Source organism: Lissotriton helveticus, chromosome 2_1, assembly GCF_964261635.1.
Source record: "Lissotriton helveticus chromosome 2_1, aLisHel1.1, whole genome shotgun sequence".
Classification (NCBI taxonomy): Eukaryota; Metazoa; Chordata; class Amphibia; order Caudata; family Salamandridae; genus Lissotriton; species Lissotriton helveticus.
In genome coordinates, this window is record NC_136059.1 from 2,012,354,235 (window position 1) to 2,012,378,211 (window position 23,977).

At 42.0% G+C, this 23,977-nt stretch overlaps 1 protein-coding gene across 1 annotated transcript in view; it reads right to left on the reverse strand.

The window, feature by feature from the left end:
- ASIC5 (acid sensing ion channel subunit family member 5) overlaps positions 1 to 23,977 on the reverse strand; it is a 733,553-nt gene that overhangs the window by 447,628 nt on the left and 261,948 nt on the right. The window contains exon 5 of the mRNA XM_078677664.1: positions 22,244 to 22,393. Coding sequence (XP_078533790.1) covers positions 22,244 to 22,393 — 150 coding nt within the window. The remainder of the gene's footprint in view (positions 1 to 22,243; positions 22,394 to 23,977) is intronic.

Sequence of the window (23,977 nt, forward strand, 5' to 3'; positions counted from 1 at the left end):
CCGAAGTATAAAAAAGATATATACTTTCTATTTTATGATTTTAAAATCAATCCCTAATATTACAAATACATAAATATATAAATAACACCATCCTAAAATTAATCTACACCTTAAAATTACAAATTTTCATTCGGTGGATCTTATATTCATTTCATATTTCCCTCCAAAGGAGTTTCCCGTTTCATCAATGGCATATATAGCATTATCATTAGATGTTCATAGATATACAGCAAACTTAAGTTGACCTACTAATATTCTACAAATATTGTTGTTATAGGGAGGTGTACAGATCTTCACTAATATTCAACCCCTTCGGGTACGTTGAATATGTATGTTGTTTCCAATCTCCTCAGTTTAGATTCCCTGTCACCTCCTCTTTTCTGCGGTGTTATGGCCTCTATAGCATAATATTTCAAATGCTTCGGATCGCTATTATGGCTTTGTTGGAACTGCCGTGCAACCGGGTAATTTTGCAAATATGTTGAAGTACCCTCTTATGTTACAGGTAGTTTAGTGCTCCCCACATATCATAAATTACAACTGCAGGTGAGCACATAAACCGCAAAATCAGATTTACATGTGCGATGTTGGTTGATTTTGCATATCGCAGGATCAAATGCCATGGTATAAGTGGTGGTATTAACACCATATTGGCACGCCTTGTAGACAGAGCATTTGTAGAACCCCTTCCTTGCCATTAGCCAAGATCCTTTGCTTCTGGTCTCAAAATTGCTCCTAACCAGAGATGAGCCCATACTATTGGTTCTCCTAAAGGTGACAGATGGCATATTAGGCAATAACCCCCCTATTACAGGGTCGCCCTTAATAATGGGCCAGTTTTTTCTGACTATCTCCCTGATCTGTTTCTCTTGTCATGAAAAACCAAGGATTAGTCTTATGGGTTCTTCCTGTGAATTCCCACTGCTCTGTTTCTTCTTGTACTTCAGCAAATCCTCCCTGGCCAACAATTTTGATTTAACAAACGCTGACTCAATGACATCTGAGCTACAACCCCTATCCAAAAACCTGCTTTTACACTCACTCTGTTTCTTGTTGCAATCATCTTCCCTGCTACATATCCGTCGTATACAGAGCATCTACCCATACGGGATGTTCCTGATTAAATGAGACGGATGTGCGCTGGAGGCAAGCAAGAATGTATTGCCTGATGAGGGCTTTCAATATAGGGTAGTAGTTACTTCATTGTCAACAACCTGAACTTTTACGTCAAGGAATGTGACCATTTCTTTACTTATCTCCGCCGTAAAATGTAGGTTAACCTTGTTGCAATTCAATGTTTCATTAAAATCAGTAGCACTTTCAATGTCTCCATCCCACACTATAAATAAATCATTGATATAGCGCAGCCATGTTACCACACTCTTATTGAAAACCTTTTCATGTTGCTGCCTGAGGACCAGCTCCTCCCACCAACCCATAAACAAATAGGCAAAACTGGTGGAGAAGCTGGCCCCCATAGCTACACCCTGCGTATGTTGGAACATTTTACCATCAAATAAAAATCAATTGTTTCTAGGCAGAATATTAACATTTTAAGCAACATATTGGAATGTTGAGAGTAAATAATGGACCTGTTAAGCAAAAAATACTCTATTGCTCGCATACCGTCTTTGTTTTTGATACACGTATATAAACTGGCCACATGAAGAGCTACTAACAAGTAGGAAGACTTCCATCGTATACCTACAGTTCTAGGTTGATTAAAGCCTCATAGATAGTAGGTTGATTCAACACTAATGATAAGGCATCTTTGAGAGCTTATAGGAGACCTCGATAAAAGGCTGCAGTGGCAGACTCCTCTATCCACGCGGCCTCAGATGGCAGGTGTTGGAATTGAGAGATGTAATTTACTATATCCCGATTTACCTGCTTGAACATAGTATACCAACATGGGTTGATATTGTAATATGCAGGCCCACTGGAATGATGTGGCAGAGAATGACCAGAATCAGAATCAGAATCAGAAAGTACCTTATTCGGTTAAAAATCATTAACCATAAAAGCAACAACATGAACAATTACAATTTATACAGATCTGTTTAAAAACACACAATTCCATTATTTTTCATTTACACCAATGGATTTTCGTAATTTGAAGACATGTTTAAAAAAGCTTCAAAGTATAACAACGGTTAAAACTGTGTCCATTCTCTGACATTCTAAAAAAGCTAAACGACATCTATTTAAATTCATGTCATTGAGAAAGGGGATTATAACTTTTCTGCAAGGTATAATATAAAATTTACAAAATAATAAAATGTGAATATCAGATTGGGGTGAGGAATCATCACAGGGGCAGGTAGGTAAATGTTGCGACCATAAGTTCATTTCTGGGAAGGACAAGAGTCTGAAAACAAGATTTAATCTAAAACGGGTTAAGAGAAATCGATCATAATTTGTCATCAACAGGGTCAAATAGGGCTGTACTTTTACACCAGTCAGTATTAAATTGTGCGAGGCAACTGTCTTTTTGCTAATTTCCGCTCGCCTCCTTTTGTCCTCAAGGTAATCCAAACTATGTTTTTTCAAAAGTTTTCTGGGTATGTTTCCCATAGAGGATGGGTACTCATAGTATTCACGGCATCTAATATCAATCATAAAATGTTTAATATAGGCTAGCCAGTCAACGGTACCCATATTTTCCATATTTAATATATCCTGTAGCACAGCCCGATTAACAACACATTCGTTAGTAGTCCAAACCCTGTGCCACAAAAGAATTGGCTGTATTCTAATTAGATCTGATATATGGGGTTGACCCAATTCTGTGTGACAAATGTATGTTGAAACACTCTGCGGTACAGCTAAAACATCCCGCAGTAATTTATTTTCAACAATTTGTAATGGTTCTATATTAGAAAAACCCCAAAGTCCCGCACCATACAGGGCTACAGATGTACATGTGGCGTTATATATGTTCAAGATTTCTCTTATTGGTTTGTTACCCAGCTTTTTAAAAAAAGTCTTGATGGCCATTATAGTTTTTTGAACAAAAGAGTTCTGGCCTTTATAGCACGTGTCCATCCCCCCAGTTCATGGAACAAGATACCCAGGTAAGGGAAAGAGGTGATATTTTCCAAGGGAACATTATTCAAGTACATACTTTTCATCTTTTTCCCAGATCTTGTACCACAGTTCATGGAGTATGTTTTACCACAATTGATTTTCAGGTCTAAGCTCAACATGAACTTTTCGAAGGATAGTAACAATTTTTGTAGGGCCAAGGGGGTACGGGCCATTAAGACGGCATTGTCCGCATACATGAGTACAGGGATCAGCCTCTTCCCCACCCTGGGCACATCCCTGCACTCCTGCAGGAGTCGATGTTCAAGTCCATTTATGTAAAGGAGAAATAAGAAGGGGGCCAGAACACAGCCCTGGCGTACTCCGCGTCCCACTCCAAATCTCCTAGTACATTCTCCCCCACGGCCATATCGGACTCTGGCTGTGGCTCCTGAGTATAATTCTCTCAGAAAACAGATGATGGAAGCTTCACGCCTAGCCCTTTCAGAATTTCCCACAATTTAGTATGTGATACGCATTCAAATGCCGAGGACAAATCGACGAACATGAGATATAACCGTTCACCTTTAACCCTTGTATACTTTTGTTGATTAATCATTAAATTTAAACATTGTTCAACAGTTCCCATACCTTTCTGTAATCCATACTGTAGGTCGCTCATTATTTCATTTTCCTCCGCCCAGTTCTGGAGTCTTGCCAAAATAATTCTACCAAGAATTTTTACAGATGAATCAAGAAGGGAAATTGGCCTATAGCAAGCACAATTTTGTCTATCACCCTTCTTGTAAATCGGCACAATAATCGAGGTAAACCAGGATGGGTTTAAGCCCTTGGCAAATGCGGCATTAAAAAGCTGTACCAACACGGGGCCCCAGATCTCTTTGTTTGCTCTATATAGGTCTGCAGGGATCCCGTCAGGGCCAGCAGCCTTGCCACCCTTTGTTGCTTTCAGCCCTGTTATGACTTCCTCCAGGGTTATCACCAGATTCTCCTCCCCCATTCCACCATTGACCATTTTAAGAGCATTTGTAATGAAAGGATCATCTTGGGAGCTATATAAATTTGAAAAATGTTCCACCCATTCATCTTCGGTAATTGCCGTCTCTATGCGAGCCTTATGACAATCAAAGAGGAAGGGAGTATTAACAGCCCTCCAAAAAGCAGATGCATCCTTCGACTGTGCAGCCTTGCAGAGGGCTTCTAGGGCCTCCTTTTTTATGGCGCTTTTTATATTTTTCAGGGCCTCATTATAGGTTTTCCTCAACCCTCTTATTTCTAAGCGATCCCGGGGAGACCTGTGGATAGCATGTTTCAAATCAGTTAGTGCCCTAGTACAAGGAGTATCAAACCAACTTTTAGAGCACCTAGTCCTGTTTTTTGCCTCCACCCACAGGCTTTTTTTGATTTCAAGAGCTATTCTATCAAAATGCTCTAATATCTGGTCACACTGAGACGTCTCCCCAAGACAAATAGAAAAACTATCTGAACAAACATTTAGCAGCTTTGCAAGAAACATTTCTGGCGTGACCTTGCCCCATTTTAAAGTGTACCCATTTTGCCTTCCCAAAATCACGTCAGGGGCAATATGTGAGGTGAGAGTATCTTCGCAGTGTTCATAAAAAGGGTTCTCAACCTCTATTAATTGGGGTAAATGATCACTTAGGGGTAGCTCTAGAGTCTCTGACCTATTAATCCTGTGGTTATAACTATTTGATACTAGAATAAAATTAATAGTGGACAAAGCTCCTCTTCCAATGAATGTAGGCCCAAAAGAGGTAGGATTCTGAGCTATTTCGTTTGCAAAACCCAGATCATACATGAACACTAATTCGTTGAGTAGGTCCCCGATCAAAGAGTGGTCAAAGTGTGTTAGATTTATATCTTGTTCTAACATTAGGCCACAAATCCCCTGTTTTCCCTTTGTACAGAGTGGACAGTTAAAATCCCCCCCCCCATAAAATTGTCATTTCCTTATTGGACTTGTCTATTTCATGTTGTATATCCTCCCTAAGCATTTTTAAAATGTTCGGGATTTCGTCCTTCAGAATATTATTGTAGAAATGTATCAAAACTACATTGAATTCCTTTTTTGAGCTTAGGGTTATTACATGGTAGCAACTGGATTTGGACATAAAATGTACTTTCTCATATTTAAGCTGATTAGAGAGAAATGTTATTAGACCTCCCTTCGCACGTCCGTGTTGGCCCCCCTCAGCCGGGGTAAAAAAGGTTCTATACCCACTTATATACACTGGGTCCGTGGTCCAAGTTTCTTGAAGAACCACAACGTCCCGCCCGTTTAGGATAGTCTCCCAGGATGGATTGTTGATCTTGTTCTTTAATCCGGCTACATTCCAAAATAGAAATGTGCAGGATTTCCTTTTCTTATTTACTTCCATATCTGCCTGGGGGATATTACAAGATAACTGTTTACATGGGGGGCTCACTCCTCTGCTATTATCCCCCACCTCTGCCTCCTGGGTTCTCAAGGTGTTACACGGAGCCTCTTCAGTGTCTCCATAGTTTATTTTAAAGGTCAATTCTAATGGTAAGATAGTCTTACATCCCTCCCCTAGGGTGCACTCTTTTAGGTTCTTTTTAGAGTCAGCGACTACTCCTACACTCAGAATATTTGTCTGGTGTGTATCCTGTTCTTGTCAATCGACATAGTCAAGGCTCGAGAAAGAATCGAATCTATTATAGGTTGGTAGATTATAAATTGGTAGGGCAAGACCTCTATTCTCCCAAAAATGATTATTATTTCCATAATTTAATCCAGGAGTTGTTGGAACAAATTGCCTTTGATTGAAATTAAGCTGTCTCTGAGTTTGGGAAAAAGGAGTCTGACCGTATCCACGTTGATTTGAGCTGAACCAATTAACGGGGTACCTTACTTTATCTCTGTCTCTAGGGTTTTGCCCTGGGCAATAAGGGTAGAAGTAGCTAAGATAGTGATTAGTAATAGAATCGCTACTTCTTGAATCATACCAATCTCCTATATGTCGTACCGCTCTATGATCTTTAAAATTTACAAGAATAACATCCCCTTTCTTGTCTTTAGGTCTAGAGCCCACCCAAAACGATCGCCTCACAGTCAGAATTTCTCCGTTAATATGGGCGGGCAGGGGTCTATTATTATGTAGCCAGTGTATGACTTTGTTTCTTAAGGCTCGATGGTCTTTCCTGATGTCCATAGGTAACTCTGGGACACCCGCCATGACTATTGTGTAAGGGGCTGCTTCAGGTGGTAGGTCAACAATTCTCTGTGGATGCCAATTTCTATTCTGAGAATTTGCTGTACCGTTCTCCTTAATAACCTTGGCGTGCGGTATCTCTGACCTTTCTTCCAGAATCAGATTTTCCCCACCTTGGACGCCTACTTTGCTTGTGGCTTTAATTTCAGGGTCGGGCTTCTTTTTTAACAAGGCGATGATAGAGCTTTTTTTGGTATCGGACCAGTTGTTTTTACCCCAGTGTGTACAGTTATTGTAGAGGGAGTTGGGCAAGGTAGAGCTTGTTTAATGGCTGTCATCGTTGTAACAGATGGACCACTATATTTTATGGTATTCACCCCCTTTGCCAGATCAGCTAGTAATAGCGTATTTTTCCCTACTTTTTTATCTAACTGATCAAGTTTAGTGTTACACAAATTTATTTTTTCTAACAGGGGCTGAATTAACGCTTTTACCAAGCTATCAAATTTTACTAGCAGTCCACTCTCACTGAAGGAACAAGGGTGAGTTGTCATTTGAGATACAGTCGGAGGGGTTGATAAAGTAACCACATCGGTCACTGCTACAATTGGGTTCCTCTTCTGTAATTTAGCTTCCCGGGTCTTAATAGGACAAACCCTCTTTTTTTAGTGATGTTAGTATTAGTGTTAGATGATGACACGTGCATTATGGGAGAAGTGTGGCTCAGTGGTTAGAGGCGGCAGACCCGGAATCTGAGATCGACCGTGGACCAGGGTTCGATTCCCTGCCTCGGCGGGTCTCGGGCTCATAAATTCCACGGTCTCGACAATTCTCGCTCCGGTGCCTCCTCGACTCACGGGGTCACACTCTGTGACTCTGGGCAATAGCTTGCTTAATCTCCACATCGGTCCCTCGCGGCGGGATGCCTGGCTTTCACCTTGTGGATACCCTGCCGGGGTTTCTCACAGGGGAATACCAGGACGGGTTCCCTAAGCAAGCGCGGAGATGCCCCAGGGTAAGTCCTGCGCTATATAAGTTTCATACATTTACATTTACATTATGTTTGGAGATGATGCTGGAGAGAATCTAGGGGAATTTGACAACCCTTCATCAACATAAGTACTACACAGACTCGTGCGGGGTACTTGCATACTCACAGGAGTACTTAGAATGGAGATCTCAGTAGTAGAATAATCTGATGCTTCCCCTTTTTCCCCCCTGTCTCCTATATTAGATAACCCAATATCTTGCTACTTTGTATATAGGTTATCGATGGGGCTGTCCCTATATATCCCAAAGAGGAACTTTTGTATGTCGTGGTAACCAATTGAGGGCTCTTTTTAGCTATATGTACATTTTGATTTTGCTTCCCCCTTCTCCTTTTTGATTTTGCCTTTTTAAATATTCTTGCTGAGCGTATGTGGGATGTAGAATGTTCTTTTTCCACAATATCTGGGCGGTCAGCAAGTCTTACGGCATGCACCTGTGCTATTGCAGTGACCACTTTCCCAAAGGCAGTGGGGGTGTTTTTGTGCATAGGAATGTCAATTAACTGCGCCTCATCCTGGATCAAATAAAGATTCCCGTGACCTAAAGAGGTCCGTCTATCACAATTAATCTGGGTTACTTTCTGAATTAAATAGTTATCCATAGGCCCTTTGTCTAGTTTCTCCTTAGACATCATGCTAGCTTAATTTCATACATATTCTGAAAAACAAAATACTTAAGATAATTAAAAACAGCAAAACTACAGGTCTTCAGCGATCAGCGCTCAATACCTAAACTTACATATTTACAACAAGGGTTCACAGGAGGTACCTGTATAAAGAGTGTCCCGAAGGTACCAGCGTCTAATGCCCAGTCCAGTCTCCTCAGGCCTCTGAGGGCCTCAGAGGGCCCGCCCTTTGCCCGGGTTTTGCTCCGCGCTTTGCCCCGCGCGCGTCCCGCTAGCGCATCTGGGGCTGTCTGTAAATAACGGGAGGGGGGCGGGAAGAGGACCAGCTGCGGCGAGTCTAAGAGCGCAGCGCCCGCTGGTCCTCGCAGTCCCGCAGGGGTAAAAACGTCCCTCGACGGCTCCTCTCAGTAGTCAGGGAGTCCTTGGAAGTCGAAGCCTCAAGCGGCTCGCACGAAGCGGGGGCCGCGAGGAGTGGGCAGCAGGCAGCAAAAAAAGCCACGTAGGCTAGGAAACAGCAGCAACCTCGTCGTCCCCACCTTCAATGGCAGCACAACACGCACCCTGCCCTCAGTTCTTTAATCCAGGCAGGAGGGGGGCGGGGAGAGGACCAGCTGCGGCGAGTCTAAGAGCGCAGCGCCCGCTGGTCCTCGCAGTCCCGGTGGGGTGAAAACGTCCCTCGACGGCTCCTCTCGTAGTCAGGGAGTCCTTGGAAGTCGAAGCCTCGAGCGGCTCCCGCGAAGCGGGGGCCGCGAGGAGTGGGCAGCAGGCAGCAAAAAAAGCCACGTAGGCTAGGAAACAGCAGCAACCTCGTCGTCCCCACCTTCAATGGCAGCAGAATGACCATATTATGCAGCAGAGATCACCCAATTGTGTGTCAAGAAAAGGCAAATTATGTGGCATCATGCGGCACAATTTGTGATAGTATTACTTCATTATTTTGTAGTTTTGGCACACGTTAACACTTTTTGGGATAGGATGTTGCCTAACTAGAACCAAGTTAATGTCCAAATACAGCAATAAGCAACTGAAAGACAACCAGTCAAAGTTTGTGAAGAGACCTTCAGTGTGCAGGAACAGGTTTCACCATGTTTTTAGTAACTTTTGATCGGTTTGAGCTAAAAAACAAATGTTTTTATTAAACTGTGCCGCTTTTTCTGCAGGTGATGGATTTCATGCCAAATGGGGCAAATCCATAGTTATGAAAACAAAACGCCACAGCCACTAAATCGCATAATTCCTGTGGCAATGGTAATGTGCTTGTGATAAAAGATAGTGCAGAATTGAGCCATGAATTGAATCCAGCTGGGCAACAGTGGACATTGATTTAACATAAATGGATAATCTGCCTTGAGGCAACTTTCTTAAGATAAGGGAGTTCAAACGTAACTTTGGAAGTGTTATTATTAAGCATTTGAGGCTTGAGTGAGAACATAATGTTTTGAAATTTCTGGGGATCACCTCCAAATCTCCCCAGCAAATTTAAGGTGACCATCACACTCCTGGGATACTAGTCACATTATCAGTCACATTATCAGTATTGTTTGTAACAACTGTTTTGGACATGACTTAGTTGATTTAGTTGATGCAAACAGCTCATGAGAAGAGCTTGTTCATGCTGCGCACTTTCAAACTCTTTATGTGTCTTGTTATTAGTATGCAATATCATCTGAATGGAAATTTCTGACAGGTCCATATTCTGCCTGGCAAACTGACAGGATTGGATGCTGGGTATTGGCTGAAATCCCCTGTCATCTCCTAGTCTCTGTACTGGTGAAGAGAGTGATAAACGTGGCCAGATACAGAAACTGGGGTAGGGATAAGAGAAATCCAGGAATGAAGCTTGGAATGGAGCTCACTCTCTGAGACGTTGCGTTTTTCAAGAAATGGCACCACTCTGCCATGATGGTATGAATCTTTTGGTAGATCAGACCAGCTGAAAGACACAGGTCAGAGGATCAATATAGAAACCAGCTGGAATGTAACATAAAGGTAACAACTGATGTAAAGCTTATCTGTTACAGCAGTAAAAGAAGCTATGTGAAGCCCGTACTCGACCAGGAATCTGGTGTAGGCCCCAGAAAACTGCTTAAGACACACAGGTGGGGGTATGGCTAGGAGCCCATGGAGGATGGTGGCACCTGATTGAGGCTCCTCGGTGCGGCACAAATGGACTGCAGTTTGATGCCAGTTCCGGAAACTTGACGAGGTGTCTTCGCTGGCAGATGTCGTCCTAACGAAGAAGGAGCCCTTTAATGCCCTTTTTGCAGCTCTGAGACCTGCTTCGGACCAATACATGGTCCTGCTCGGAACGTAGATGAGTGCCACTGCCATTTTGAACATGTAACACAAAGCTCTGCATTTACAGAATGCTGGCAGTTCAGACTTGGGTAGGCTTTGCTTGTTTATATATTGCAACAAATATGAAGCAATTGTTGTGTTTCTGGCGCTTTGGGAGCTTCAACTGTGGTGACCTCACATCAGTATAGAGCACATTGGTGGAAAATATATATCTTTTCTTTTTTACCTCTGGGAGTTGTTATCAGAAGCCGCCATTTTTTTGTTGATAATCTCTGGAGACTTTCCAGCTAATGAGAGAAAATAAGGGTGGCTGCTCCTGTCTCCTATATACTGACTTTTTTGTTGGAAAGGTCACTTTAATACCATATCCTCCCAGCATATGATTGGATATTATATACAGAACTATTGCATAAGAAGAAAAATACAATGCTCTACAACATAAGACAGATTTTATCTCTGCAGTTAGTGTGAGCTCCTCCTTTTCCCAAACCATTTCTATATCTCCTCATCTTATGGGAAGATTGAAAAAATTGGGACCACCTGCATCACGTTCTGCATTGTCTTTTATCACAAACTCAAATTGTTTTACTGAGTTCGCTGTAATGGAAGAGTCCCTGATATCCTTTTCTAAAGGTTCTTCCTCTCTTAGCCCTATCCCAAGTGACCACAAAAAATACTTGAAGAAGGATCCTCCATCCCCACCAAAGAAGAGTTTGTTCATGCTGCGCACTTTCAAACTCTTTATGTGTCTTGTTAGTAGTATGCAATATCATCTGAATGGAAATTTCTGACAGGTCCATATTCTGCCTGGCAAATTGACAGGATTGGATGCTGGGGATTGGCTGAAATCCCCTGTCATCTCCTAGTCTCTGTACTGGTGAAGAGAGTGATAAATGTGGCCAGATACAGAAACTGGGGGAGGGATAAGAGAAATCCAGGAATGAAGCTAGGAATGGAGCTCACTCTCTGAGACGTTGCGTTTTTCAAGAAATGGCACCACTCTGCCATGATGGTATGAATCTTTTGGTAAATCAGACCAGCTGAAAGACACAGGTCAGAGGGTCAATATAGAAACCAGCTGGAATGTAACATAGAGGTAACAACTGATGTAAAGCTTATCTGTTACAGCAGTAAAAGAAGCTATGTGAAGCCCGTACTCGACCAGGAATCTGGTATAGGCCCCAGAAAACTGCTTAAGACACACAGGTGGGGGTGTGGCTAGGAGCCCATGGAGGATGGTGGCACTCGATTGAGTCTCCTGTATCCTTGGATTTATTGTTGGAGGACGTGCATGCTCTTCGCCCCTTTATGGAGGATAGAAGCAACAAATTGCAGTTTCTCTCAGACAATTGGTCTAAAATAGATGAACGTCTCAATATAGTAAGAAAAACGTCTCTTCTTTTGCCCGCCTCCGTTACTAAAGTTAACATACTGCAAACGTAGTTTTGTCAATTCAAAATCAAGTTGAAGACCTTGAAACCCGAAATAGAAGAAATAATCTTTGCTTTTATGGTTTACAGGAAGGTAAGGAGGGCTCTAATCCCCTCGTTTTCTTCAAATCCTTTCTTCCTAAACTGCTACACTTACCAGAGGATACTGTACTTAAAATCCAACGTGCTCACAGATTGGAACGACAACCGACTGGTGTATCAAGCTCACAGAGACCAAGGGGAGTTATCCTATACTTCCTCAAATATACTGATTTATTAAAAGTTCCCACTGCTGCCAAGTCAACTCAACTCATTGTGGGGTCAGGTTCTACCCTTTTTCTCTCTCAAGATTGTGCCAAAGCTACTGCAAATATACGTAAGGAATTCCTAAATATGAGACCTGATTTATGCTTGTTAGGGGCCCGATATGGACTTTTTGATCCCTGCCTCTTCAAAAGTTACTTACAAAAACAGAACCACAACATACGAGGATCCAGACAAGCTGCAGAGCTTTATTAACTCATGCAAAACAGAATCCATGTACTTTTCTGGAGCTTTGACATCTCAGACTATTTAATGTTATCACATTCTTATTGTAATTTGTCCTCTTCTTTAGTACCATGCTAACTCTTTGTTATACAGTTTAATTGTTTTGAATTGATGTTATAATGTTTTTCATTCACTTCATAGCAATTCTGTGATATTGTTTTTTTCTCTCCTTCCTTGCAGATTTGTCGTTGTTTGCTCTCGCCTTGTCTCCTCTTCATATGTGATGCAGTCTCCCACCCACCCGTTGTTAGCTTGAACCTGGGTGTGTCATCTGTTCCCTATGGTTTCACCTCCCCCACCCTTATATGGTTGTTCTAGGTATGTCTCTCCATTCTCATTTCTGTACTTCTCCTCAACTTTCCTTTTTTATCCCTTTTTCTTTTTCTTTCTCTTTCTCTTCTCTTGGCTACCTTTCTCTCTCCTTTTCATACTTCAACTCTTTTTTCTCTATATGCTTCTTGTTCCACATTTGTTTCTTCAATCATTTTCTTCATCTCTGATGTACTGTATGGTTTATTCATTGTATAGTTCGATTCGTTCATGGTTTGTTTTTAACTTCATGATGGCTTGCCTGAATTGGTGTTTTCCATCCTTTTTAGGTCTCGCCTAGCATTGCAGCGCATGCGCTGATCGCTTTGCAAGACATGCAGTATACACTACAGTGTTGAAGTTTTCTAGAAGCGCTGCACACTCTCTGCCCCTCTTATTGATTGGCTTACATCCAAAATGCTGCCTTTGATTGGTTTTAGGCTTGTTAGCCATCCTCCTAATGGCCATGTTGTCATTTGTATCCTTCCCTGGCTATTGGTGCCTTTACTCCAACACGCAGTAGTCTACCACAGAGAGCTGGTAGCTGCTAGTGCGCGTAAGACTCGTTTTTTAACTTCGCTCCTAAACTGTGTGACAATATTTTAAATACTGTTTGTGACAACTTTTTACTTACTTGGAAACGTTTCCTCTGCTCCCTCGCCCCGGTCCGACGCGGCAAGTGCCGTTGTGCGGAGGGCTCCTGGGAGGCACATTCTTCTTCTGGTCTCAGGCATTAGCGCTCCAGTCTATTGGCGCACCCCGACCTATTTAGCCAGCACATTATGCGCACGCACAGCAGATGCAGTAGTTTACGACAGAGAGTTGCTAGCTGCTAGTGCTCGTAAGACTCCTTTTTTTACTTCGCTCCTAAACTGTGTGACAATATTTTAAATACTGTTTGTGACAACTTTTTACTTACTTGGAAACGTTTTCCTCTGCTCCCTCGCCCCGGTCCGACGCGGCAAGTGCCGTTGCGCGGAGGGCTCCTGGGAGGCACATTCTTCTTCCGGTCTCGGGGGTTAGCGCTCCAGTCTATTGGCGCACCCGGACCTATTTAGCCAGCACATTATGCGCACGCGCAGGGGACGCAGTAGTCTACCACAGAGAGCTGCTAGCTGCTAGTGCGCGTAAGACTCGTTTTTTAACTTCGCTCCTAAACTGTATGACAATATTTTAAATACGGTTTGTGGCAACTTTTTACTTACTTGGAAACGTTTTCCTCTGCTCCCTCGCCCCGGTCCGACGCGGCAAGTGCCGTTGCGCAGAGGGCTCCTGGGAGGCACATTCTTCTTCCGGTCTCAGGGGTTAGCGCTCCAGTCTATTAGCGCACCCGGACCTATTTAGCCAGCACATTATGTGCACGCGCAGCGGACGCGGCGTGCCAAAGGCGCGCCAAAGGCAAGCACGTCTGCACCCGTCCGCGCCTGGACCGGGCCCAGGGCCACCACCCCTGGCCTTGCACCCCAGAAAGCGATGAAAATTCATTACTCAGGCATAGAACTTCTCAACTTAAGACCTCCTGCCAATAAAGCCTGCCCACATTTAATTTTAGAGACACTGGCTGATACGCCAGTTAAACCCTGTTTAAACTGCACATTCAGACCATCCATCCTTTCAATTCCTGAGGCTACCGCTCTACAGGACAAAAAAAGAAAATGAAAATATCACAATGGCCCTTATTAATGCTCGCTCCTTAGGTAAACACAAGGAGGAGATAGAAGAGCTTCTTACTCATCACAATATCGATGTCCTTTTTATAACAGACACCTGGACAGACCTTGCATCTGGACCAGACCTCGTAGCAGCCACGCCCAAGGGATACTCTGTCTTAAAGCAAGATAGACTGTAAAAAAAAAGGAGGCGGGCTGGCAATAATCTTTCGCAGTCATCTTACCACTATAATAGACCCCATCCCTTCTCCCATTTGTGAAGCAGTGCATTTTTCGATCCTGCTCACACCATCCCAAACATTTAAAGGTATCTTGCTATACGGCCCCCCAGGATCCTTCTGGCCGGTCTAGGCAACCTTCTTGAATCCACAGTAGCCGAAAATACCTTTTCTATCCGAGGCGACTTTAATCTTCACTTAGAAAACCACTTAGATAAAGACATGTTATCTTTACTTAATGACTTAAAAGCAGCAGGCTTATCACATTATGTTTTAAAGCCACTCATATAGCGGGACACACGCTGGATGGCCTTTTTACCAACCTGCGAAATCTCTCTGTTAAAAAAATTCTTCCCCAAGTATGGACCGACCACCACGCAATTATCTTCAGCATCTCCACTGACAGCAAGCCCCCCCTATATCTGCTCTAACAAACCAGACTCAGTCAAAGCATGGAAAAAGATAGATAACCTTCTTCTTAAATCCCAGCTATCTTCCACCCGACCAGACGCTTCATCAGACTGCAAAACGGCCGTGGCCACCTATACCGACTGGCTGCAGAACGCCTTTAATTTGCTGACCTCAAGCAAGACCATCTCTAAATATCGAACTTCCCCGTCAGCCCCTTGGTTCACGGAATCCCTTAGGGAACAAAAGAAAGTCTGTAGAAATCAAGCAAGGCAATGGCGCAATTCTTACACTAGTGAAGGAAAACTTCTTTATAAAGACGAGCTCGCCAAATATAAACATCTGATCGCACAAGGATAAAAAGCAAATACTATGTTACTCAAATTGAACAAGCAAAAAATTCGAACAAAAAGCTCTACCAAGTAGTGTCTAAACTATCAGGTCACATATCCATCGCTCCCATTACTCCTTCCTAGTCACTGTGTAATTCCTTGGCGTATTACTTCTTCAATAAAGTGAACAATATCTATGCTGAATTCGCATCACACACCAAGTTGGCCGACAAATTTCTAAACAACGGTTACTCATATCACTGTCTAAAGAAATGTGAAAACACCACTTCTGAAGAAATTCTTATCACAATGTCCTCTATAAAGTCAGGATCGGCTAATGACCCTTCCCCCCGGACGCACTCACACCAGTTGCTCAACAGTAATGTAATGTTCACTTCTGGTACCTATCCCACCACCTGGAAAAATACTATCTTAAAACCACTTTTAAAAAAACCCAACCTGGACCCAGCTGACACCATAAATGTCAGGCCAATAGCTAGCCTGTCCTTTCCAGCAAAAGTTGTAGACAAACTTATGAATACCCAACTCTCTAAGTACATAGAAGAATACCATCTCTTAGACGGCTCTCAATTTGGGTTCTTCAAAAGCCATGGAACAGAAACTGCCTTAATCAAGGCATCAGAGGACATTAGAATTATCCTGGACCAAGGAGGAACAGCAATACTCATCTTGCTGGACCTCTCTACGGCTTTTGACACGGTCAATCTTACCATCTTGATCGACCGTGTCACTAAAAGGGGGATCCAACATAAGGCTAGAGAACTGTTGCAATCATATCGCACCAACCGCACTCAGTCGGTTAATTTAGGCAATTTCCACTCTGCCCAATTAGCCCTACCATATGGGGTCCCCCAAGGCTCACCCCTGAGTCTGACTCTATTTAATATCTATGTGTTGGACCTAGCCAAAGTCATCAAGGCTCATGGGATGGGCCTTACCTCTTACACCGATGACACTCAATTGGTGCTGGCAGTAAACAACAATGGAGAAAAGGTTGCAGCTCTTTTTCAGAAGGGCATGCTCGCCATCAGTAGCTGGATGGCCAGCAGCTGCCTCAAATTAAACTCGGAAAAAACAGAGGTCATGATCTTTGGTAAACGACATCCTGGCTGGTCACAAACCTTGTGGTCTACCTCCATGGGCCCCCCACCCATTCCAGTAACTAAGGTCAGGAATCTAGGCATCACATTTGACGATAAACTTAACTTTGTCACCCATACCAACTCAGTGGCATCTGCCTCATTCCACAAACTGTGCATGATCAGAAAACTTCTGCCATATCTCCCTCGGAACGCTGGAAAAACTTTAGTCAGCACCTTGGTTATGTGCTCCATAGACTACTGCAATGGACTGTTCGGAAACGCCCAAAAGCGGGTCATCCAAAAGCTGCAAACAGTCCAAAACGCAGCTGCTAGAATTCTATCAGGAACACCTAAGTTCAAACCCATCTCCCATGTTGTCAAGAACTACCACTGGTTGTCAGTAAAAAACTGGATAAAGTTCAAGACACTTTGTATTGCGTTTAAAGCATCGCGCAACAATGGACCCGAATTTCTAATTAACCACCCAAAAGTTCACACACCTAATAGTGCACTTCGCTCATCCACTGCCCTTCAGCTGATGGTGCCACAGTCTAGAACAGCCTCCTGGGGTGACAGAAGGTTTGTGGTCACCACGGCTAAACTCTGGAATACGGTCCCGCTGTAGATCCCTGGGGTGCACCGGAAAGAACCCTTGGTTGCTCCGGAAGTCTTGGTCAAGCCGCACATGGGCAGCTGTTGCTGTCCTTGCTTTGATTGCCTAATCGTCAGAGTCTACTTAGCCGCATTTAAAGAGTATAGTGTGAAATTAGTATTAGGAGCGGCCACAGCGCTTCGAAACTGTGTGGCTGGCAGGAAGCTGTTGTTTTTGGAACTGTAGGATATGGAGATTACACACGTGACTTCACATACTCTGATTTCAAAATCGATGTCGAAATGCACACATTTTAATACATACAGCTCTAGCTATCATCTTTTGTCTGTACTGTGTGGCTGGCAGGAAGCTGTTTTTTTTGGAACTGTAAGTAGGATGTGGAGATTTTCACATACTCTGATTTCAAAATCGATGTCGAATGCACATATTATAATACATACAGCTCTAGCTATCATCTTTTGTCTGTACTGTGTGACTGGCAGGAAGCTGTTTTTTTTGGAACTGTAAGTAGGATGTGGAGATTTTCACATACTCTGATTTCAAAATCGATGTCGAAATGCACACATTATAATACATACAGCTCTAGCTATCATCGTTTGTCTGTTTCTAAACGCTGTAAACCACGGGCATTAATTTGACCACATTTAACAGTATTGATTATATCGAACTCTGTAGGATGAACAGCTCAGATGGTCTCATATGCAGAGATGTAACCTGAAGACATCCGCAGCCTGTCTGGGAAGCGTAGGAGAGATCTGAGGGGACATATCCTGGTCTAGGTCAGGAGTCAGGTTTAGTGACCAGTGGTGCCTGGACTGTGTGCATTTTGAACAGCAAATTAATATTTAGCAGTTTCCACTTAGCGCCACTAAAAACATATTGAGGATCGTCCAAGAATGCCCCTCCCCTAAACAGTGCTCCCGACATGCCTCACAGAGAGTGCCCAAACCCTCCCCCATCAATGGAAAGTGTCTTTTTATCGAGCACGTCTGTTCAAAAGCAAATCAACACCCCAGAAGCATGTGTTACTTTGTAAAGTGCCTATGGTGATCGTTTTACTTCAAGAGGAGAACAAACAAGCAAGCAAGCGTCATTTCGCTCACAAGCTTTAAGTGTGTTGTGCTGCATGAAGGAAAGTGATGTTTTTTCCATTGGATTTACCCGCTAGCAGCTGATGTTAGCAGGGTTGGTAATCATTGGTGGGGTAAGTTGTAGTCGATGGTCGCTGGCCTGCATGACTGGGGTGATTTGTAGTCGATGGTCCCTGGCTGCATGGGTGGGGTGATTTGTAGTCGATGGACACTGGCCTGCATGGGTGGGGGTGATTTGTAGTCGATGGTCACTGGTCTGCATTGCTGGGGGTGATTTGTTGTCAATGGTCACTGGCCTGCATTGCTGGGGTGATTTGTAGTCAATGGTCACTGGCCTGCATGGCTGGGGGTGATTTGTAGTGTTTGCCAACAGGTCGCACAAAGATCACTAAAACGTGCATATTAACCCACCTAGCTATCTGACCGGGAAAGGGGAGCGACGTGCATACGGGAATTGGGGATGTAAACATTTTAAACCTCTTCGGTAACAATCCATATGATTTATAAATACATTTAACGACGAGTTTTTAAACATGAGTGTCTGTGACTGTGTGTACCTCTTAAAATATTTGCTTTTTTATTTTTCCCCTAAATGCCTATTCAATGCACTTTCTTAAACCGGATCAAATGCCTAGCCTTACTACCACTCCACCCCCTACCTATTTGATGATCATCGCTGCCTCCAATAAAACACGGGTTGCAAAGCCACATAAATCTATATTGGCTGTGCGAGTACGGCCAGGTAAGGGGAGTTATTAAAGGGTAGAGCCTACTGTCAACAAGGGTTGCAGTGCTGGAGTTGTGGACGATGACCATGCTTGTGGGCTGCAAAAAGCACAAGGCATGCTATTATAGTTATGTGATTATTGGCAAACAAATCTAACTAGCATCTGCTTCTTTTATGAACATTTTTCTTTTATACAGGGTGCTGAGACTCACTGATTTCATCTGCATTCAGTGTACTAGAGCTGCGTTTGTCACGTGTTGTGGATCCTAGTTTAATTAATTAGACCACTCCTCTATATTTATATATGTATGTGCGTGAGTGTGTGTAGATAAAAACTGCATTTTTAGGTGTCTCCGTGTGATCAACACCAGAAATTATGATTTGGACCATAAAATAAAAGCAGGTGGCAGTCCAGTTGTGGGGCAATAGCGAGCCCTGTAAAAAGGAACACGGGGCATGGCTAAATGCTTATAAGGTCCAAAAGGCAAAACCGATTGCTTTGCAAATGCTTGTTTCTATTATCTTAATGTCTCTAAAAATAGTTTCTTGGAAAGTCAGAGGTTTAAACTCCCCCATTAAAAGACAAAGGGTTTTAACACACTTGGCTAAATTAAAAGGCTGATATAGCTCTTATATAGGAGTCTCATCTTACAGCAAATTAATCTTTAAATTTGAAAAGAGGTTGGGTGGGAGAGGTCTTCTTTTCACCAGGAGATGGTAAGCGGAATGGGGTTGCAACACAATGTCATAAATTGCTCTCTGTTAAATTGATCTCTCAAAGTTCTGATGTTGAGGGAAGATGGTTGCATACAAAATTGATGTTTGGGACTGCTCCGATTTCTTTATTTAACATTTATGCTCCTACCATTGGGGGACCCTCTTTTTGGACATTGATTGCCCATCATATCACAAGGTGCATTGATGATAATTTTATCCTTGCTGCTGATTGTAACCACGTTGTTGATCCCTTCATTGATCGCAACTCGATGGTTTCCCTTGTCCCCCATGAATCACACAAACTTTTCTCTCACACTATTCAGCAACACAAGCTTATTGATGGCTGGAGACTCTGCAACCCCATCACAAGAGAGTCTCCAACCCGTCACACAATCATGAATAGAATATTTCTTTATATCCCATAATATCTCCCAATCCTTAAGAGATGCAGAGATTGGCTCTATTCTAATATCTGATAATGATCTAATCTCTATTCAATTAGACATCTTACACAAACCTAATGTACCCAAGAAATGGAGTTTCAACATCCTGCTTTTAGATCCAAAGTTTACTTCCTCCTTTGTTTCCTTTTTTAACAAATATTTTTTGTTTATTCAAACAGATACCCTATCATTTTTTGGTATTTGGGATGCCTTTAAAGCAGCTACTAGGGATTTAATTATTGGCTTTGTTTTTAAAAAACGCAAACCTTCGCATTAACTAAACAAAGACCTCTTAACTGAGATAAAGCGATTAGAGCATTCATATTACTCTTCCAAATCAAAGGATTGTTTAACTGAACTTATAAATGTTAAGTTTCAATTTAATCAAGAATCGACAAGCAATGCCTCAACCTATTTATTAAAATCCAATGGAAAGTTTCATGGTGGTCAAAACAAATCGGGGAAAATATTAGCCAAGCATTTGAAAGTTAAACATAATAAGCGCAACATATAGTCAATTTTCGATTATCTCGTTAATTTCCATTCTTTACTCACAACCACGGGCAGCTATATGTGCAGATGGCAACATCTCATACTTCAATTTAGGCAGAGGTGTTTGTCAGGGTTGTTCATTATCTCCCTACCTTTTTAATTTAGCCCTAGGGCCTTTTTTGTCTAGAATTCGGCAAAACCAGGATATACATGGATTTAATTTTAAGAAACAACAAATCAAATTAGCAGCATATGCTGATGACATATTATTATTTATTTCACAGCCCCTATCCTCTATCCCTGCCTTTCTACAAGAAGTTGAATCCTTTGCCTCTGTGTCCGGGTATAAACTAAATAAAGATAAATGTGAAATAATGCCTTTGCCTAAATATACTTTCAAAGATGACTTTGTTGCATCCAAATTTGCTAGGAAACCTAATCACATAAAATATCTAGGTTCATACTTCATCCCTTCCATTCCAACAACACTCTCTTTATGTATGAGCAAATGTATACAAAAATCTCCAGATTGATTGCTAAATGCCACCCCTTATACTTATCTTGGTGGGGTCGAATGTACACTATTAAAATGATGATAACCCCCATAATATTCGACAGCATTTCCAATATCCCAGTACCATTTCCTTTAAAATTTTATAAGAAGATAAATGTAGTGCTATCCTCATTTCTTTGGAACAACAAGGAATCTCGCATGTCCATATCGAAGTTATCAAAACCAAAATCAGAGTGTGGTGTCAATTTTCCAGATTTTCTGACTTACCAAAAATCATTTCTACTCCGACAATCTTCCAGGTGGCTTTCCAAGTCCCTGTTAGATTGTCCTTTGTGGGTGAAACTTGAACATTCTTTCCTCCACCCCAACTCATTTCAAGAGTATATATCCGTTACTCGCAGACCTCAATCTATATTGACCCTTAAACTTAAATATACTTGCAAAAATATGGAATCTCATCCCTTGACACTCCTGACAAACTTACATTATTTTCTTAGTCCACACTATGGCATAACAATATGGTATTGACACGTGGTAAGGCTGACTACTGGAAGTCTTGGAGGCAAAAGGGTTTAATCTGGGTCCATCAACTTTTTATACAAGATGAAGTCATGCCTTTTTTGCAAGCTAGCCTACTCTTCAAACTTCCCACTTGCTTCCAGTCTAAATACAAACTTCAACAGCAAACCCGCCAAATTGCATACGCTCAACTTCTATCCCACAATACTAACATTTCCTGTGAAAGGACTACATGATCTTCTTTGCACCTATCCGAAGGCCTATGTTATATATATATACATTTTACATACAGCGCGTAATGTCAGAGAAAAAACTAAGATTATAGACCTTTTACTAGCAGTCGCTTTTTAGCAAATAATCAAAAATTGGAAAGATTCCACCAAGTTATCCTATTAAGCTTGGTGGTATGCTACAGACTAAATACAGCCTTTGTATACCCTGTTCATATGGCCTCAAAGCGTTTACATTGATGGTCACCAGCCACATTGTTCACATATGCAAGCGCCAAGCGCTCCTCTTCCCTAACCCCTGTTCAACAAGAAGCTCTATCCCTCCTGACCTGGAATTGACCTTAACCCAGGATGTGAGTGGGAGCATTCCCAGGAGTTACCAGTCTATCGCTCCTGCCTGTATAAGCTTCGACGTGCCCTGGCTCTAGTGCTTCCAGACCCTCCATAACTATTGCCTAACCTGATTCCGGTCAATAACTCTATTGGATTCTGATGTTGAAGCTAAATTTAGACCTCAAGTAAGAGATTATAATGTCAAACACTGCAGAACATGTTCCAAAACCTAGACAAAGAGAAACTTTAGAAGCGAATCTGACAGTCATTCAGCTCTATTTTCCATAATTCTAAATAAAAAATAGAGATATATAAGCAACAAAAATAAGTTACCTTTAGCTGTTTGATTGAAGCATGTGCGTGCATCCCTATGGGGGTTGATAACCCTAAGCCATCAAATTGTGGCGGTTCCTTGGGAGGGTGGACAACAAACGTGATACCAGCATCAATAAATCCAAGTGAAGGATCATCTGTGAATTCTGACTGATAAATAAAAACAATTACAAAGTCTATATAGCGTGCGAACATGTTCATAGCACAAAAACAGTAAGTCTTTTTTTCCTGCTTCATATCCGCTCAATCCGTGAGTTTGAAAGATGTAAGTGGGCAGACTCATTAATGGATATCTATTTGTGCATAAATCATATTGACCTAGTCATGTTTAAAATACATATATTTATTCTAAACAAAAAAATTAAAATATAAAATAACTTAAGGATTAGGAATTCTCATGAATTTTATTTAAATTAAATATAGAAATGATCTTAGGCTGTCATGTAGCCTTTGCTAATCTGAACATATTCGTTATTGCAACTAGACTTTCAACTGTCAATTCGTGCCTCATTGATAATTGAATAAAAAAACTTAATTTTGACATCACCCAAGATGAAAACAGTTAAGGTTAGGCAGAATCATAAAAACAAAAATTAAAGTTCTTAACCAGCTGGATGCCTACAGCATTGTCACAATTAAACAGGCATTAGTACTAATCGTGGACCATTCAAGCACCCACAAAACTAACTTACTTTGAGAAAAGTGGCCAAGCTTTCCATATACACCTGTGACATCCTCTGTCATTTGTAAGACCAGCATAGCCATCACAGTGTCTTGCACCTTTAGATCCTTTAAGAACAAAATTAAGCATGCCTCTTACTCTTCAGGAAACTGTTTAAGGTATTGAAGAGTAACAGTTGTTCATTTGGTTTTATTTAGTTAATTTTGTTATGTCTGGGCATTCACAAGGAAGTCCAGCCCTTTCTGTACTCAAGGGGCCCGGTTCAGAAAATCATTTGGAAGTATGGAAAATAGTACTACGGGGAACTATTTTACAGACGTTTACATGCTCTTGTGAATTTGCCACGAAACATTCAACTCCCTATTAGTAAAAATTTAGAGGGTACAATCCTTTCAATTTATATTAAGGGGCTTATTTACGATCTCATAGATATGGAGTAAGGCAAGGCAGTGCAAAGCACAGCGCTGCCTTGCTCTGCACTTAAGAGGCATTCCATGGGCCTTCCTATGCAACACCCATTGATTTCGACAGAAGATCCTGTACACATGGGGAAGCACCATATTGTTACTCCTACCGAGGTGAGGCAAAACAAGAAGTTTTTAAAAAAAAATTTTTCTTTGGAGGAAAGTGCCCCTTCCTGCACAAAACAATCCTGCAACCAACACAAGCACCATGGTGCAGGAGTGTCTGTATAGGCTCAAGGCTGCCGAAACGGTGCCAGCACTGGGAGAAAGGACTGGGCCAGATGTAGGTAAATCTAATTTACCGACTCATAAATACCGAATTTTACCGATTCGGTATTTATGAATCGGTAAAATAGAAGTACTGAGATGTAGGTAAATCCAGATGTGCATTTACTGAATTGGTAATATTTGGTATTTACCGATTCGGTAAATACCGACCGGTAATGCCCATTCATTCCTATGGGCTTTGAAGCCCATAGGAATGAATGGGCATTACCGAATTGGTATTTACCGAATCGGTAAATACCGAATTTCACAAGGGTGCAGGGGGTGTCACTTTGACACCCTCTAGCACCCCCAAAACAGGTT